Source organism: Hemiscyllium ocellatum, chromosome 47, assembly GCF_020745735.1.
Source record: "Hemiscyllium ocellatum isolate sHemOce1 chromosome 47, sHemOce1.pat.X.cur, whole genome shotgun sequence".
Lineage (NCBI taxonomy): Eukaryota > Metazoa > Chordata > Chondrichthyes > Orectolobiformes > Hemiscylliidae > Hemiscyllium > Hemiscyllium ocellatum.
In genome coordinates, this window is record NC_083447.1 from 15,330,328 (window position 1) to 15,347,551 (window position 17,224).

General features: G+C 52.4%; 1 protein-coding gene across 8 annotated transcripts in view; it reads left to right on the plus strand.

Moving 5' to 3' along the window:
• The window catches only part of LOC132836786 (homeobox protein Meis1-like), a 407,589-nt gene extending 395,866 nt beyond the window's left edge, over window positions 1-11,723 (plus strand). For 4 of the 8 annotated variants that reach the window (XM_060856248.1, XM_060856252.1, XM_060856251.1 and 1 more), the window contains exon 12: window positions 10,648-11,723. In XM_060856248.1, the coding sequence (XP_060712231.1) occupies window positions 10,648-10,928 (281 nt within the window). In that variant the 3' untranslated portion in view covers window positions 10,929-11,723. The remainder of the gene's footprint in view (window positions 1-10,647) is intronic. The other 4 variants (XM_060856255.1, XM_060856256.1, XM_060856254.1 and 1 more) reach the window with 3 other exon arrangements.
• The last annotated feature ends 5,501 nt before the right edge of the window (window positions 11,724-17,224 follow it).

Here is a 17,224-nt window from a genome sequence, read left to right on the forward strand (position 1 = left end):
CGTTGCCAACATGGCAGCCATTATCCTGGCTTTCCAATTCCAGGTTTATTTTTGACCGATTTCAAGCTTCACCACAACTCGCCGCCTCTCTGGTTACTTGCTCCCCCCACCCCTCCTCCCCATACCCAATTGCCCCAGAGATGGGTATCTCGCCCAGCCATTTGACCCTGTGGGGTCCAACTCACATGTCGGCCACTTACCCGCCCCCTCCACCCCACCATGATCTCTGACTGCTCTGACCCGGCCGTCCCCATGCTCCATACCCCACCTGAAGAAGAAGAGGGGAGGCAACACACAAACCCCACACCCCTGAGGAGGTGGACCTCATCCGACAGTCTTGAGGGACGAGGAAGGGCCTTCCTTTGGTTCCACCGTAACTCGGAGCGGGAGCCGACCACCCGACCCTGCTCTGCTGTTCAACGGGACCACGGCTGACCCACCAACCCAACGCGATCTTCTCTCTCTCCTCGATGGACAGCCATGGGGGGAAGGGTCTCCCAGTGTCAAACCCGTGAAAGGACGGGCTGCCCACCCTCTCTGCCTCTGAGCTCCGAGCGAGCGGATTGACGGGGGAGTTACCTCATCAAGTGTACATGTGTAAACATGGCACACACACACACACGCGTGCGCACACACGCACGCACACGCACGCACACGCACGCACGCACACACACTCCCTACAGTGTGGAAACAGGCCCTTCGGCCCAACAAGTCCACACTGACCCACCGAAGAGTATCCCACCCAGATCCATTCCCATATCCTATGTTTACCCCTGACTAATTCATCTAAACTGCACATCCCTTATCACTTTGGGACAATTTAGCATGGTCAATCCACCCGGAGCTGCACACCTTTGGACTGTGGGAGGAAACCCACACAGACACAGGGAGAATGTGCAAACTCCTCACAGAGAGTCGCCGGAAGGTGGAATCGAACCCAGGACCCTGGCACCGTGAAGCAGCAGTGCTACCCACTGAACCACCGTGGCCGCCCCACAAAGGGGCATTGTGCCTCTTGGAACTGTTACAGCATGGGGGAGGCCATTTGGCCCGTCCTGTGCCAGCTCTCTGCAAGGGCGACTTGGTGAGCCCCGTGGCCAGCTGCGCTGTTTCATCGCGGGCCCACGGGTTGCCACGGTGACCCTCCCTGCCCCTTTCCAACAATATGGCTCCCTGGCTCTCACAGCGCCCCGCGGTTTTCAACTCTTCCGCCATTTCTCCCCATCCCCCCCACTCCCTATTGTCAGACCACGGGGAGTAGCCCATTCAGCCAGTCAGATGCAGACCACCATTCAATAAAGTTGCGAATAATTTGAAAACTCCTGCCCTTTCCCCGTGACCCTTGATTCCCTTGCAGGGTGAAAGATTTATCTCAGTCGTGAATACACACCAGCCCTGACGGCTCTCGGCGGTCAGGAATTCCACAGATTCATTCCCCTCATCTTGGTCTTCAGTGGGCGACCCCTTGGTCTGAGATGATATTCCCTGGCTCTGGATTGTCCCATAAGGGGAATCAACCATCTCCCCCCACCCCTGTCAAGTGCCCTAAGGTACATGTCCATTTCAATAAGGCCGCCCCTCACTGTTCTAAACTCCAATGGGTACAGGCCCGGCCTACTCAACCTCTCCTCCTCAGACAGTCCCTCCATTCCCGGGATCAGCAGAGTGAGCCTTCTCTGGACTGAGGAAGGGTGACGGGTCCCGGAAGGTTAATTCTGATTTGTCTCTGCGGTGCTGACAGGGCCTGCTGAGCTTTTCCAGCAGTTTCTGTTTCTGCCGCTAGTCTGTGTTTCCTTCGGTAAAGGGTCCAGAACTGTACACATCCGCGGTGTGAACAGGCCCTCGTCCAGTTTCAGCAAGGCTTCCCGAATGATGCTCCTGACCTCGAGCTCCCCAGTCCAGTCTTCTCTCTGTGAAGAAACAAGAGGTGGGGGGAGGGTGGTGGGAGAAAGAGGGCGGGGGTACTGTCTTCTGTGATTCGGGGAGGAGACAAACAGGAAATACCCCATAAACACACACACACACACACACACACACACACACACACACACACACACACACACACCAGGTGGGCCAGGTGCTGGCAGGTGGGACTAGATTGAGTTGGGATATCTGGTCGGCATGGACAGGTTGGACCGAAGGGTCTGTTTCCATACTGTACATCTCTATGACTCAATGACACACACATATACACAGGCATACACATGTACACACACACATAGGCATATACACACAGACACAAACATACACAGTCACGTAGACATACACAGACAGACACACACACATACATACAGACGCAGATACACACACATACACAAACATACAAACGCGCACACACACACACTCTCTCACACACACACTCACTCACTCTCACTCACACACACACACACTCTCTCACACCCTCTCTCTCACACACACACTCTCTCTCTCTCACACACACACAGACACACACACACGCACGGACAGACAGACACACACACACACGCACACACACACATACATACACACAAACAGATCCACACCCACACCCACACACCCCACACACAGATTCACACACACACTCACACCCACACACACACCCTCACATACCGACCCACACACACCCACACACTCACACACACACCCACCCACACACACACACCCACATATCCACCTACACACACACCCACACACACACACATACACACACACGCACACCCACACACAAATGCCCACACACAAACACACACACCTACCCACACACAAACCCACCCACACACACACACACACACACCCACACCCCCACACCCACACACCCACACACAAATACACACACACACACCCAAACACAAATACCCACACACACACACCCACACGCACACACCCACACACAGCCGCACCCACACAGACAGACAGACAGACACACACACACACACACACACACACACACACACACACACACACACACACACACACAGTAACCAGTGGAGTGCCACAAGGATCGGTGCTGGGCCCTCTACTTTTTGTCATTTACATAAATGATTTGGATGTGAGCATTAGAGGTACAGTTGGTAAGTTTGCAGATGACACCAAAATTGGAGGTGGAGTGGACAGCGAAGAGGGTTACCTCAGATTACAACAGGATCTTGACCAGATGGGCTAATGGGCTGAGAAGTCGCAGATGGAGTTTAATTCAGATAAATGTGAGGTGCTGCATTTTGGGAAAGCAAATCTTAGCAGGACTTATACACTTAATGGTAAGGTCCTAGGGAGTGTTGCTGAACAAAGAGACCTTGGTGTGCAGGTTCATAGCTCCTTGAAAGTGGAGTCACAGTAGATAGGATAGTGAAGGCAGCGTTTGGTCTGCTTTCCTTTATTGGTCAGAATATTGAGTACAGGAGTTGGGAGGTCATGTTGCGGCTGTACAGACATTGGTTAGGCCACTGTTGGAATATTGTGTGCAATTCTGGTCTCCTTCCTATTGGAAAGATGTTGTGAAACTTGAAAAGGTTCAGAAAAGATTTACAAGGATGTTGCCAGGGTTGGAGGGTTTGAGCTACAGGGAGAGGCTGAACAGGCTGGGGCTGTTTTCCCTGGAGCGTCGGAGGCTGAGGGGTGACCTTATAGGGGTTTATAAAATCATGAGGGGCATGGATAGGGTAAACAGGCAAAGTCTTTTCCCTGGGATCGGGGAGGGAACTAGACAGCATAGGTTTAGGGTGAGAGGGGAAAGATATAAAAGAAACCAAAGGGGCAACCTTTTCACACAGAAGGTGGTACATATGTGGAATGAGCTGCCAGAGGAAGTGGTGGAGGCTGGTACAATTGCAACATTTAAGAGGCATTTGGATGGGTATATGAATAGGAAGGGTTTGGAGGGATATGGGCCGGGTGCTGGCAGGTGGGACTAGATTAGGTTGGAGGATCTGGTCGGCATGGACGGGTTGGACCGAAGGGTCTGTTTCCATACTGTACATCTCTATGACTCAATGACACACACATATACACAGGCACATATACACAGGCATACACATGTACACACACACATAGGCATATACACACAGACACAAACATACACAGTCACGTAGACATACACAGACACACACACACACACACATACATACAGACGCGGATACACACACATACACAAACATACAAACACGCGCACACACACACTCTCTCACACACACACTCACTCTCACTCACACACAAACACACACATCCACACACACTCTCTCACACCCTCTCTCTCTCTCACACACACTCTCTCTCTCACATACACACACACACACACACACACAGACACACACACATGCACAGAAGACAGACAGACAGACAGACAGACAGACACACACACACACACACACACACACACACACACACACACACACACACACACACACACACACACTGACAGGGCTAGCGAGCGTGCCTGAGCTAATTGATTGTAGACCATTTAAATACACAGTCACCAGCACTGTGTCCAATTGAATTGACTGGCCAAGTATGCAAATACGCTCATTAACATATCCGATCCGCCACGGGTCACTGTGACTGAACCCAAGGACTGTGTTCGACTCCAGTGTGAGAAGGAAGCAATCCAATTGGACAAGCTAACCTACTTGAAACCGGATCAAAGGAGTTCCGGGAAGTCTGGAGGTAATTTGACAATCCGAGAAGCTGGTAAATGACGCTGACTCTGTAATTACCAGGGTAACCTCCCCTCGCATTACATTTACCCCAAACCAATCTGCCTGGCCCTCATGTACCTCCTGAGCTTGGCGTAATCTGTATCCACGGGAATGGTGGGTCATTGGAATGTACCGCATTGACCCTTACCTTGGATCCGATCTATCAGTGATGGAGCGACCAGCTGATGCTCAGCACCGCTCGGAACGCCGCGGCGAAACTGATTCCTTCCGGAACGTTCCGCCAGCCCCTTTTCAACAATCACACTGACTGCCAGTCTTCAGGCTGCACAGTGCCTTTAATGTTGTCACTCAGAGAGGTCAGGGTAGTTCCTTACACACAAGGGACCAACGCAATGTTTCAAAGATCCATGGATTTTAAATACATAACAAAGCACAAGATGGGGAACAGGGCAGTGGGAGTAGTTTGGGATGGATACAGGGCTATGGGGAGAGTGGGACAGTGGGATTAGTTTGGGATGGATACAGGACTACATGAGAGTGGGGCAGTGGGATTAGTTTGGGATAAATACAGGGCGATAGGGAGAGTGGGACAGTGGGATTAGTTTTGGGATGGATACAGGGCGATAGGGAGAGTGGGACAGTGGGATTAGTTTGGGATGGATACAGGGCGATAGGGAGAGTGGGACAGTGGGATTAGTTTTGGGATGGATACAGGGCGATAGGGAGAGTGGGACAGTGGGATTAGTTTTGGGATGGATACAGGGCGATAGGGAGAGTGGGACAGTGGGATTAGTTTGGGATGGATACAGGGCGATAGGGAGAGTGGGACAGTGGGATTAGTTTGGGATGGATACAGGGCTATGGGGAGAGTGGGACAATGGGATTAGTTTGGGATGGATACAGGGTGATAGGGAGAGTGGGACAGTGGGATTAGTTTTGGGATGGATACAGGGCGATAGGGAGAGTGGGACAGTGGGATTAGTTTTGGGATGGATACAGGGCGATAGGGAGAGTGGGACAGTGGGATTAGTTTGGGATGGATACAGGGCGATAGGGAGAGTGGGACAGTGGGATTAGTTTGGGATGGATACAGGGCTATGGGGAGAGTGGGACAATGGGATTAGTTTGGGATGGATACAGGGTGATAGGGAGAGTGGGACAATGGGATTAGTTTGGGATGGATACAGGGCTATGGGGAGAGTGGGACAATGGGATTAGTTTGGGATGGATACAGGGTGATAGGGAGAGTGGGACAATGGGATTAGTTTGGGATGGATACAGGGCTATGGGGAGAGTGGGACAATGGGATTAGTTTGGGATGGATACAGGGCGATAGGGAGAGTGGTACAGTGGGATTAGTTTGGGATGGATACAGGGCGATAGGGAGAGTGGGGCAGTGGGATTAGTTTGGGATGGATACAGGGCGATAGGGAGAGTGGGACAGTGGGATTAGTTTGGGATGGATACAGGGCGATAGGGAGAGTGGGACAGTGGGATTAGTTTGGGATGGATACAGGGCGATAGGGAGAGTGGGACAATGGGATTAGTTTGGGATGAATACAGGGCGATAGGGAGAGTGGGACAATGGGATTTGTTTGGGATGGATACAGGGCGATAGGGAGAGTGGGACAATGGGATTAGTTTGGGATGAATACAGGGCTATGGGGAGAGTGGGACAGTGGGATTAGTTTGGGATGAATACAGGGCTATGGGGAGAGTGGGACAGTGGGATTAGTTTGGGATGAATACAGGGTGATAGGGAGAGTGGGACAGTGGGATTAGTTTGGGATGGATACAGGGCTTTAGGAAGAGTGGGACAGTGGGAGTAGTTTGGGATGAATACAGGGCTATGGGGAGAGTGGGACAGTGGGATTAGTTTGGGATGAATACAGGGCGATAGATAGAGTGGGACAGTGGGATTAGTTTGGGGTGGATACAGGGCTACGGGGAGAGTGGGGCAGTGGGATTAGTTTGGGGTGGATACAGGGCGATAGGGAGAGTGGGACAGTGGGATTAGTTTAGGATGGATACTGGGCGATAGGGAGAGTGGGACAGTGGGATTAGTTTGGGATGGATACAGGGCGATAGGGAGAGTGGGACAGTGGGATTAGTTTGGGATGGATACTGGGCGATAGGGAGAGTGGGACAGTGGGATTAGTTTGGGATGGATACAGGGCGATAGGGAGAGTGGGACAGTGGGATTAGTTTGGGGTGGATACAGGGCTACGGGGAGAGTGGGACAGTGGGATTAGTTTGGGATGGATACAGGGTGATAGGGAGAGTGGGACAATGGGATTAGTTTGGGATGAATACAGGGTGATAGGGAGAGTGGGGCAGTGGGATTAGTTTTGGGATGGATACAGGGGCTATGGAGGGGAATGTTTAATGTTTGTAAAAGCACATTCAATCCCACATGGAAAAGGTGAGAATTTTTGGGGGGAGGTGGTGGAGCGGTTTGGGATAAGGAGAGTTGAGCCAGTCAGTGAAGAGAGAGGGTGATTGGCAGACTGAGTGATAGAGAGAGAGAGAGAGCAAACCCTTCAGTCCTGGAGAAATATTCAATTCCTTTAACATCACTCACTCTCAAGGCTCGGGAAATAATGAATTTGGGGACAGAAACACGGACAATCAATTATAGGCAGAATGTTGGCCCTTATTTCGAGGGGGTTAGACTGTAACAGTAGGGATGTCTTACCCAACTGTAAAAGGTGCTGGTGAGACCACATCTGGAGCACAGTGAGCAGCTTTGGGTTTCCTTATTTAAGGAAAAATACCATTTCATTGGAGGCAGTTCAGAGACGGTTCACTCGGACAATCCCTGGGATGGAGGGATTGTCTTATAAACTCAGGTTAAACAGGTTGGGACTCTACTCACTGGAGTTTAGAATAATGAGAGATGGTCCCACTGAGACATATCGGATTCATAAGGGGCTTAACAGGGTCAACGCTGAGAAGCTGTTCCCCCTCATGGGAGAGTCTGGGGGGGGCCTAGAGTCTAGTCTCAGAATAAAGGGGGCCCCAACTGAAAACTGAGATGAGGAGGAATTCCTTCTCTCAGAAGGGTGTGAGCCTTTGGAAATCCTTCCCACTGAGAGCTGTGGGGGAAGGGTCCCTGTGTATATTTAAGGCTGAGATCGATAGATTCTCTCTCTCTCAGTCGGCGAATCACAGGAAAGGGCAGGGAAATGGACCTGAGCCATGATCCTATTGAATGGTGGAGCAGGCTGGAGGGGCCAAATGGCCTTGTTCCCATTTCCTTTGGTCTCAGGCGACAGTGCAGTTGTCCAACCAGAGGCGAGAGTGAGAGAGCCAGCGGCAAACCAGGAGGGGACCATTTCCAACCGTCCTCAGTGGTAGCCCATGAGCTGGCTCTGCCCAACCAGCTGGTGGTATGGGGTGGGGGATGGTGGGGGAGGGGTGGGGGGGTTATAAGTCATTCACCTCCATGCCCACATCCACACGGGCTCTGCCCATTCCACGACAGCCCCTAGGCATTATCGGGGGACCGGGGCGAGAGATGTGAAACAGAGTCGTGAGGATGGTGGGGTCAGAGGTGAGGGGCAGGATTATCAGATTTGGGGGCGGTTGAGGAGGGTGGTGGGAGTGTGTGGGCAGGTTTTAGGGTAGGGAGTGGGAGGGGGTGAGGGGGAAGGTTATCAGGGTGGGAAGGATGAGGGTGGTGGGTCAGGGGTGAGGGGGAAGGTTATCAGGGTGGGGAGGATGAGGGTGGTGGGTCAGGGGTGAGGGGGAAGGTTATCAGGGTGGGAAGGATGAGGGTGGTGGGTCAGGGGTGAGAGGGAAGGTGATCAGGGTGGGGAGAATGAGGGTGGTGGATCAGGGGTGAGGGGGAAGGTTATCAGGGTGGGGAGGGTGAGGATGGCGGGGTTGAGGGTGAGGGGAAGGTTATCATGGGTGGGGAGAGTGAGGATGGCGGAGTTGAGGGTGAGGGGGGATGGTTATCAGGGTGGGGAGGGTGAGGATGGCGGGGTTGAGGGTGAGGGAGACGGTTATCAGGGTGGGGAGGGTGAGGATGGCGGGGTTGAGGGTGAGGGGGACGGTTATCAGGGTGGGGAGGATGAGGGTGGCAGGGTTGAGGATGAGGGGGACGGTTATCAGGGTGGGGAGGGTGAGGGTGGGGATGTGAGGGTGTGTGGGAGGTCAGCATACAGGGTAGTGGTGGGGGGAGGGGTGTAGTGTTCGGTGCTGACTGAAGCAACGTCCCATTGTCTTGTGGATTGAAGATAATCTCTCTCACAAATCCCACTAGGACCCGGGAGACACACCATCCCCACCCACCCTCACCCTCACCCTCACATACACCCTCACCCCTATCTACACCCTCACCCACCAACACCCTCACCCCAGTGTACACCCTCACCCCCATCTACACCCTCACCCCCATCTACACCCTCAACCCCCAACACCCTCACCCCAGTGTACACCCTCACCCCCCAACACCCTCACCCTCACGTACACCCTCACCCCCATCTACACCCTCACCCACCAACACCCTCACCCCAGTGTACACCCTCACCCCCATCTACACCCTCACCCTCACGTACACCCTCACCCCAGTGTACACCCTCATCCCCATCTACACCCTCACCCCCCCAAACCCTCACCCCAGTGTACACCCTCACCCCCATCTACACCCTCACTCCCCAACACCCTCACTGCCATCTACACCCCCACCCCCTACACCCCCCATCCCCATTACAGTCCCACTCCCCACCTCCTGTTCAACCCTTCAACAGGCCCTCCATCTTTACACCCCCATCCCACCTCCTCACCCCTTTCCTCAGCCCCAACCCCATGCACCCGTGGGATCTGCCCTGGCCCCAGCCTTACACCCAACACTCTCACCTCCGCACTCCCCCCTATCCCCATTGCCATCTCTCCATGAGTGAGGGCTCCATGGTCCTTTTCCAGCCTTGGTTGCGGGGAGTGGGGGGGATGGAGTGGGTATAGCTGGGTGGGGAGGAGAGTTACCCAGTGCAGGGGGTGGGGGTGTTGGGTAAGCCCCTGGGGTTGGTGCGGGGGGAGGGGGGTGTTGGGTAAGCCCCTGGGGTTGGTGTTGGGGGGAGGGGGGTGTTGGGTAAGCCCCTGGGGTTGGTGTTGGGGGGTGGGGGGTGTTGGGTAAGCCCCTGGGGTTGGTGCGGGGGGGGGTGGGGGTGTTGGGTAAGCCCCTGGGGTTGGTGTTGGGGGGTGGGGGGTGTTGGGTAAGCCCCTGGGGTTGGTGTTGGGGGGAGGGGGGTGTTGGGTAAGCCCCTGGGGTTGGTGTTGGGGGGTGTTGGGTAAGCCCCTGGGGTTGGTGTTGGGGGGGTGGGGGTGTTGGGTAAGCCCCTGGGGTTGGTGTTGGGGGGTGGGGGGTGTTGGGTAAGCCCCTGGGGTTGGTGTTGGGGGGAGGGGGGTGTTGGGTAAGCCCCTGGGGTTGGTGCGGGGGCGGTGGTGGGGGTGTTGGGTAAGCCCCTGGGGTTGGTGTTGGGGGGTGGGGGGTGTTGGGTAAGCCCCTGGGGTTGGTGCGGGGGGGAGGGGGGTGTTGGGTAAGCCCCTGGGGTTGGTGCGGGGGCGGTGGTGGGGGTGTTGGGTAAGCCCCTGGGGTTGGTGTTGGGGGGAGGGGGGTGTTGGGTAAGCCCCTGGGGTTGGTGTTGGGGGGAGGGGGGTGTTGGGTAAGCCCCTGGGGTTGGTGTTGGGGGGTGGGGGGTGTTGGGTAAGCCCCTGGGGTTGGTGGTGGGGGGTGTTGGGTAAGCCCCTGGGGTTGGTGCGGGGGGGAGGGGGGTGTTGGGTAAGCCCCTGGGGTTGGTGCGGGGGGGAGGGGGGTGTTGGGTAAGCCCCTGGGGTTGGTGCGGGGGCGGTGGTGGGGGTGTTGGGTAAGCCCCTGGGGTTGGTGCTGGGTTGGGGGGGTGGGGAGCGGGGGTGATGGTTAAGCCCCCGCGGAGTGGATTGGGCGGGTGCGCTGGTTGGCCGGAGGCTGATATTTGTGCTTTTGCTTCCCCCCTCCCCCCCACCCTGGCAGGTTTGGCGGCAGTGCCAGGGGACTACGTGCCACAAGGGGGCGCGATGGGACTGGGCCTCCAGCAGGCAGGGTACACCTCTCGACCGATGGCACCCCACCCCACCCAGCTGCACCACGGAGCCTCGGCGCACCTGTACGTCCCCGGACACTCCCACCACCCAGCCATGATGACGCCGAGCAGGCCCCCCGCTCATCCTGCGATGTCATCACCAAGCCCATCCATCCTGAATCCCGGGGAGACCATCCTCAGTGGGCAAGCCATGGACATCCATGCCCATTGAAGAGCAGCGAAACAGTCAGGGCATTGGACAGAAGAGGAGAACACTTAATAGGGTTCCTTGCCCCCTGGCAAATCAGGGCACATACTGGAATTCAGGAGTGCTGTGTGTGTGTGAGACACTGTTTGATCACTTTTACTGTATTTCCCTTTCCTGTGGATTTGAATAAGGACCAATTCTGGATCATCCTGACTAAAATACCATGAGACTTTTATATATATATACAATGAGACACTGAAAAAAAGGACATTGCAGCCATTTTTGACAATGAAGGTTAAATTAACTTGTACACATTCTGTGATTGCTTTCCTACAGATTCTTTTCTTAAGTCAGAAAGCAAAGGATCAAACTATTTTCACGCTACCTTCGGAGAGATGGCCTGGTGTTGGAAATGCACAACAGAGGCCAGGGGTTGGAAGGTCACAGCAGGGTTAACAGAGAGAGGCGGGCATTGGAGGGGGTGAAGGTGGCGAGAGGCAGCAGATACAACACTGCCAATTCCTATAAGCCAATCATCAACCTCCTGCAGATTTTAGGAACAGGAAAAAGCCAGCAATCCCAAAAACAGACATCATTAAGCTGGAGAGGGTTCAGAAGACATTTACCAGGACGTTACCAGGTAGGCAGGGTTGGAGTTATAACGAAAGGCTGGGACTCAGAAATCATAGAGTCATAGAGATGCACAGCATGGAAACAGACCCTACGGTCCAACCCTTCCATGCCGACCAGATATCCCAACCCAATCTACTCCCACCTGCCAGCACCCGGCCCATATCCCTCCAAACCCTTCCTATTCATATACCCATCCAGATGCCTCTTAAATGTTGTAATTGTACCAGCCTCCACCACTTCCTCTGGCAGCTCATTCCACACATGTACCACCCTCTGGGTGAAAAAGTTGCCCCTTTTATATCTTTCCCCTCTCACCCTAAATCTATGCCCTCTAGTTCTGGACTTCACAGGGAAAAGACTTTGTCAATTTACCCTATCCATGCCCCTCATAGTTTTATAAACCTCTATAAGGTCACCCCTCAGCCTCTGACACTCCTGGGAAAACAGCCCCAGCCTGTTCAGTCTCTCCCTGTAGCTCAGATCCTCCAACCCTGGCAACATCCTTGTAAATCATTTCTGAACCCTTTCAAGTTTCACAACATCGTTGCGATAGGAAGGAGACCAGAATTGCATGCAATATTCCAACAGTGGCCTAACCAATGTCCTGTACAGCCAGAACATGACCTCCCAACTCCTGTACTCAATACTCTGACCAATAAAGGAAAGCATACCAAATGCCTTCTTCACTATCCTATCTATCTGCGACTCCACTTTCAAGGAGCTATGAACCTACACTCCAAGGTGTCTTTGTTCAGCAACACTCCCCAGGACCTTACCATTAAGTATATAAGTCCTGCTAAGATTTGCTTTCTCAAAATGCAGCACCTCTCATTTATCTGAATTAAACACCATCTGCCACTTCTCAGCCCATTGGCCCATCTGGTCCAGATCCTGTTGTAATCTGAGGTAACCCTCTTCGCTATCCACTACACCTCCAATTTTGGTGTCATCTGCAAACTTACTAACTGTACCTCACATCCAAATCATTTATGGAAATGATGAAAAGTAGTGGACCCAGCACCGATCCTTGTGACACTCCACTGGTCACAGGCCTCCAGTCTGAAAAACAACCCTCCACCACCACCCTCTGTCTCCTACCTTTGAGCCAGTTCTTATCCAAATGGCTAGTTCTCCCTGTATTCCGTGAGATCTAACCTTGCTAATCAGTCTCCCATGGGGAACCTTGTCGAACGCCTTACTGAAGTCCATATCGATCACATCTACCGCTCTGCCTGTCTTTCACTGGAGTGTAGAAGGTCACGAGGCAACTCTGATAGAAGTTTATAAAATAATGTAGGGTACGTATAGGGTTAATGGTAGTTGTCCTTTCCCTTGAGTGCTGAGGGGGGGGGGGGCGAATTTCAAGACCAGGGGGCACATTTTTAAGGTGAGAGGAAAGACATTTAAAAAAACACATGAGGGACAATTCTTTTCCAGAGTGCGGAATGAACTTCCTGAGGAAGTGGTGGATGTGGGTAAAGTTACAACATTTAAAAGTCATTTGGATAAGTTCATGAACAGGAAAGGTTTGGAGGGATATGGGCCAGGAACACACAGCTGGGACTAGTTTAATTTGGGATTCTGGTCAGTGTGGACTGAAAGGGTCCGTTTCCATGCTGTATGACTCTATGCTTAGGAGCGGGTACAGAGGAGGTTCACCAGGATGTTGCCTGGTATAGAGGGCACTAGCTATGAAGAGAGATTGAGTAGATTAGGATTAGTAAAACTGAGGTAAAGGTGGGGGAGGACCTGATTGAGGTCTACAAAATCATGAGATGTGCAGACAGGTGGATAGCAAGAAGCTATTTTTCCCCAGAGTTGGCGGGGGGGGGACTCAATTACTCAGGGTCATGAGTTCAAGGTGAGAGGGGAACGTTTAAGGGAGATATGGGTGGGAGGTTCTTTACGCAGAGGGAGGTGGGGGGCCTGGAATGTGTTGCCAGTGGAAATGGTAGAGGAGAGCATGATAGCGTCATTTAAGATGTATCCAGACAGACACATGAATGGTCAGGGAGCAGAGGGTTACAGAGCCTTAGAAACTAGGTGACCAGTTTAGATAGAGGGTCTGGATTGGCACAGGCTTGGAGGGCCGGAGGGCCTGTTCCTGTGCTGTAAGTTTCTTTGTTCTCCTCGTTCTTTAGCACACTCAGCTCCTGCTGGGAAAAGTGGCATTGACATCCAAGATGGCCGACTGCAGGAACTGGCTCGCTCTTAATGAGGTCTCAGCCCCAAAGGGTAAATAGTCCGTTCACTTCAGTTGCGTTGCAAAGTGGGCAAACATTTCATTTGAACCTCTATCATCAACTTTGAAATTTCAGGTTTTGAGGCATTCAGTATCTAATTGCCCAAGTATCTCTGAGATGAAAGGGATTGTTGGATTTATTCCCCTCTGGTGCCACTGGTTCAGTCTAACATCTAAAGTATCTTTCCCTCAGAGATGGTTTACTGCTCCAAACGTAATGTCAAAGGAATGAGAGACTCTAGGCGTATCAGTGTAAACTCAGAGATAGCCAGACATCTTCAAAACGAAACTGGGTCATCAAAATGTGACCTCCTCAGACACGGTCAGCGCCCGGGTTATTTGGGACTGATCGGCCGGTAATCTGTCCTGACTCCCGTTTAGAAAAAGGATGGAGAACAAGGCTTAAAGTTATTTTCGAAAGGAGGAACTGAGAGATAAGAGAAAAGACATCGCACCCGCACGCAGGGTGGCGAGCACTGTCTGGAAATGTGGTGGACGCAGATTCAATCGAGAGGCGTATTGGATGGTTATTGGATAGATTTAGGGTGCAGGGATAGGGGAAAGAGATAAGAAAATGGCGCTAACTCTCCTTTGGGGGGGCTGGTACCACTGCGATTGGCTGTGTGACACCTCTCTACACCATATCAGCGAATAATGTTTCGTAACCTAACCTAGAGTGATGAGCAAAACACACCGGCGCCATCCTAACCCAACCCTCCCCAAACAATATCGCCGTTCCTTCAGTGTCGCTGGGTCAAAAACTGGATGGGTTGACAATACCGTCCAGGAATGCAGCAGATACACGGGAACGCCACCCCCTGCAAGCTCCCCTCTGAGCCACTCACCATCCCGACTTGGAATTATATCGCCGTTCCCTCACGGTGGCTGGGTCAAAATCCTGGAATCCCCTCCCTCAGGGCATGGTGGGTCAACCCACAGCATACAGACTGCAGCGGTTCAGGAAGGCAGCTCACCCCCCCGCCTTCTCAAGGGGGCAACTAGGGACGGGGCGAGACCCAGCCAGTGACAATGCCAGGAGCTCTAAAACAGAAGTTGCTGGAAAAGCTCAGCAGGTCTGGCGACATTTGTGGAGAGAACTCAGAGTTAGCGTTTTGGGTCAAGTGACCCTTCCTCATGAGTTCGATAGGTGAAGATAGGGATGATGGTCAGGACAGGATTTGTGGATAACCCTATCAGAATGGGCAAAGCCTATCTGACAAGAGAACAGGTCCAACACATTTCAACATTTGCAATTATTAAAGAGGTCATTTTAATTGGTCAACATCTCGATCATTGGCCATTTCCTGGTGGGAGCGATCTATCTAGAGAGGGTAATGTTAATGGACACTGATCGTATTTACAATTGTGAAGTGTTCATATCATAGAGTCATAGAGATGTACAGCATGGAAACAGACCCTTTGGTCCAACTTTGTCCATGCTGACCAGATATCCGAACCTAATCTAGTCCCGTTTGCCAGCACTTGGCCCATATCCCTCTAAATCCTTCCTGTTCATATCCCCATCCAGATGCCTTTTAAATATTTTTATTTTACCAGCCTCCACCATATGCATCATCCTCTGTGTGAAAACGTTGCCCCTTAGGTCCCTTTTATATCTTTCCCCTCTCATCCTAAACCTATGCCTTTTAGTTGTGGACTCCCCCACCCCAGGGAAGAGACTTTGTCTATTTACCCTATCTATGCCCCTCATGATTTTATAAACCTCTATAAGGTCACCCCTCAGCCTCCGACGTTCCAGGGAAAACAGCCCCGGCCTGTTCAGCCTCTCCCTATAGCTCAAACCCTCCAACCCTGGCAAATGCCTTGTAAATCTTTTCTGAACCCTTACAAGTTTCACAACATCCTCCTGATAGGAAGGAGATCACAATTCCAAAAGTCCTGTGAATAAATCGAAAAGTCTCGAGGCCTTCACAGGAAACAACGTGAAGACTGAGTAAGCAATGGCGTAAGAGTTGGGAATGTGATAGATGCTGCCATTGGCATGATAGAGGAGGATGGGCCTTTTGGAAATGGAACGATGAGATTGGGTAGAACTCTCCAGAGCTAACAGCACAGCAGATGGAAGTTTTAGTCAGTCAGGGGACATGGCCAGCAGTTATTCCCCATCCCTAATTACCCAGGGGGCAGCTAAGAGTTAACCCCAATGCTGTGCGTCTGGTCTCACAAGTAGGCCAGACTGGGTAAGGAAGACAGATTTCCTTCCTTAATGAACATTAATGAACTAGAAGGGTCTTGATAATATGGTCACATGACTGCCATTAGGCTTAATTTGTTTTTAAAACTACCACTTTTTAAAAATCAAACTCAAATTTCATCATTTGCCATTGATGGGATTTGAACCCAAATCCCTAGAACTTTTGAGTCACGGAGGTCTTTGGCCCTTCACATCTGCACTGGTCTAAACGAACACTAGGCCCACATCCTTGTATGGCTCAGAAATAGGCCATTCAGCCCATCGAGTCCACACCGACCCTCTGAAGGGCACTCACCCACCCATCACCCTTACCCTTGTAAGCTTGCATTCCCTATGGCTATCCCAGCTAACCTACACATCCCTTAACACTACGGGTAATTCCCCACGGCCAATCCACCCTGGCCTGCACAGCTTTGGACTGTGGGAGGAAACCGGAGTACCCGGAGGAAACCCACGCAGACACGGGGAGAATGAGCAAACTCCACACAGACTGTCGCCTGAAGCTGGAATCGAACCCGGGACCCTGGTGCAGCAGTGCTAACCACTGAGCCACCGAGCTACCCCAAATGCTGGATTCCTCGCCCATTACATCACCACGCCTCTGTCGCCCGCCAAAGGACTGAAGAAGGTGAAGATGAATTTTCGAACTCAGTTTCTAGAGGAAAGAAGAGTTAGTGGGCCAATTCAGGGAAAGACATTACGAGGAAAATAAAGACAGATGAAGCAGAGGAAACACTAAACTTGGTGAAAAGGGCAGGAGAACGCATTTGGGATCGCTCAGGCAGTGGGTTATCATGGACAGGATGGGCTGAAGGGCCTCCTGCTGTACGGAGGTGAAGTTTCAATTCGATAACAATCTGTCTACCGATCGGGATGGACAAAGTTAAAAATCACCCTAGCTGAGATTGTGTTGCTGGAAAAGCGCAGCAGGATCGGCGTTTCGGGCATGAGCCCTTCTCCCTCATTCCTGAAGAAGGGCTTTTGCCCGGAATGTCGATTCTCCTGCTCCTTGCCAGGGTTGAAAATGTGTTGCTGGAAAAGCGCAGCAGGTCAGGCAGCATCCAAGGAACAGGAGAATCGACGTTTTGGGCATGAGCCCTTCTTCAGGAATGAGGTAAATGTCTTTCCTCATTCCTGAAGAAGGGCTTTTGCCTGAAACGTCAATTCTCCTGCTCCTCGGATGCTGCCTGACCTGCTGCGCTTTTCCAGCACCGCGCTTTCAGCTCCGAT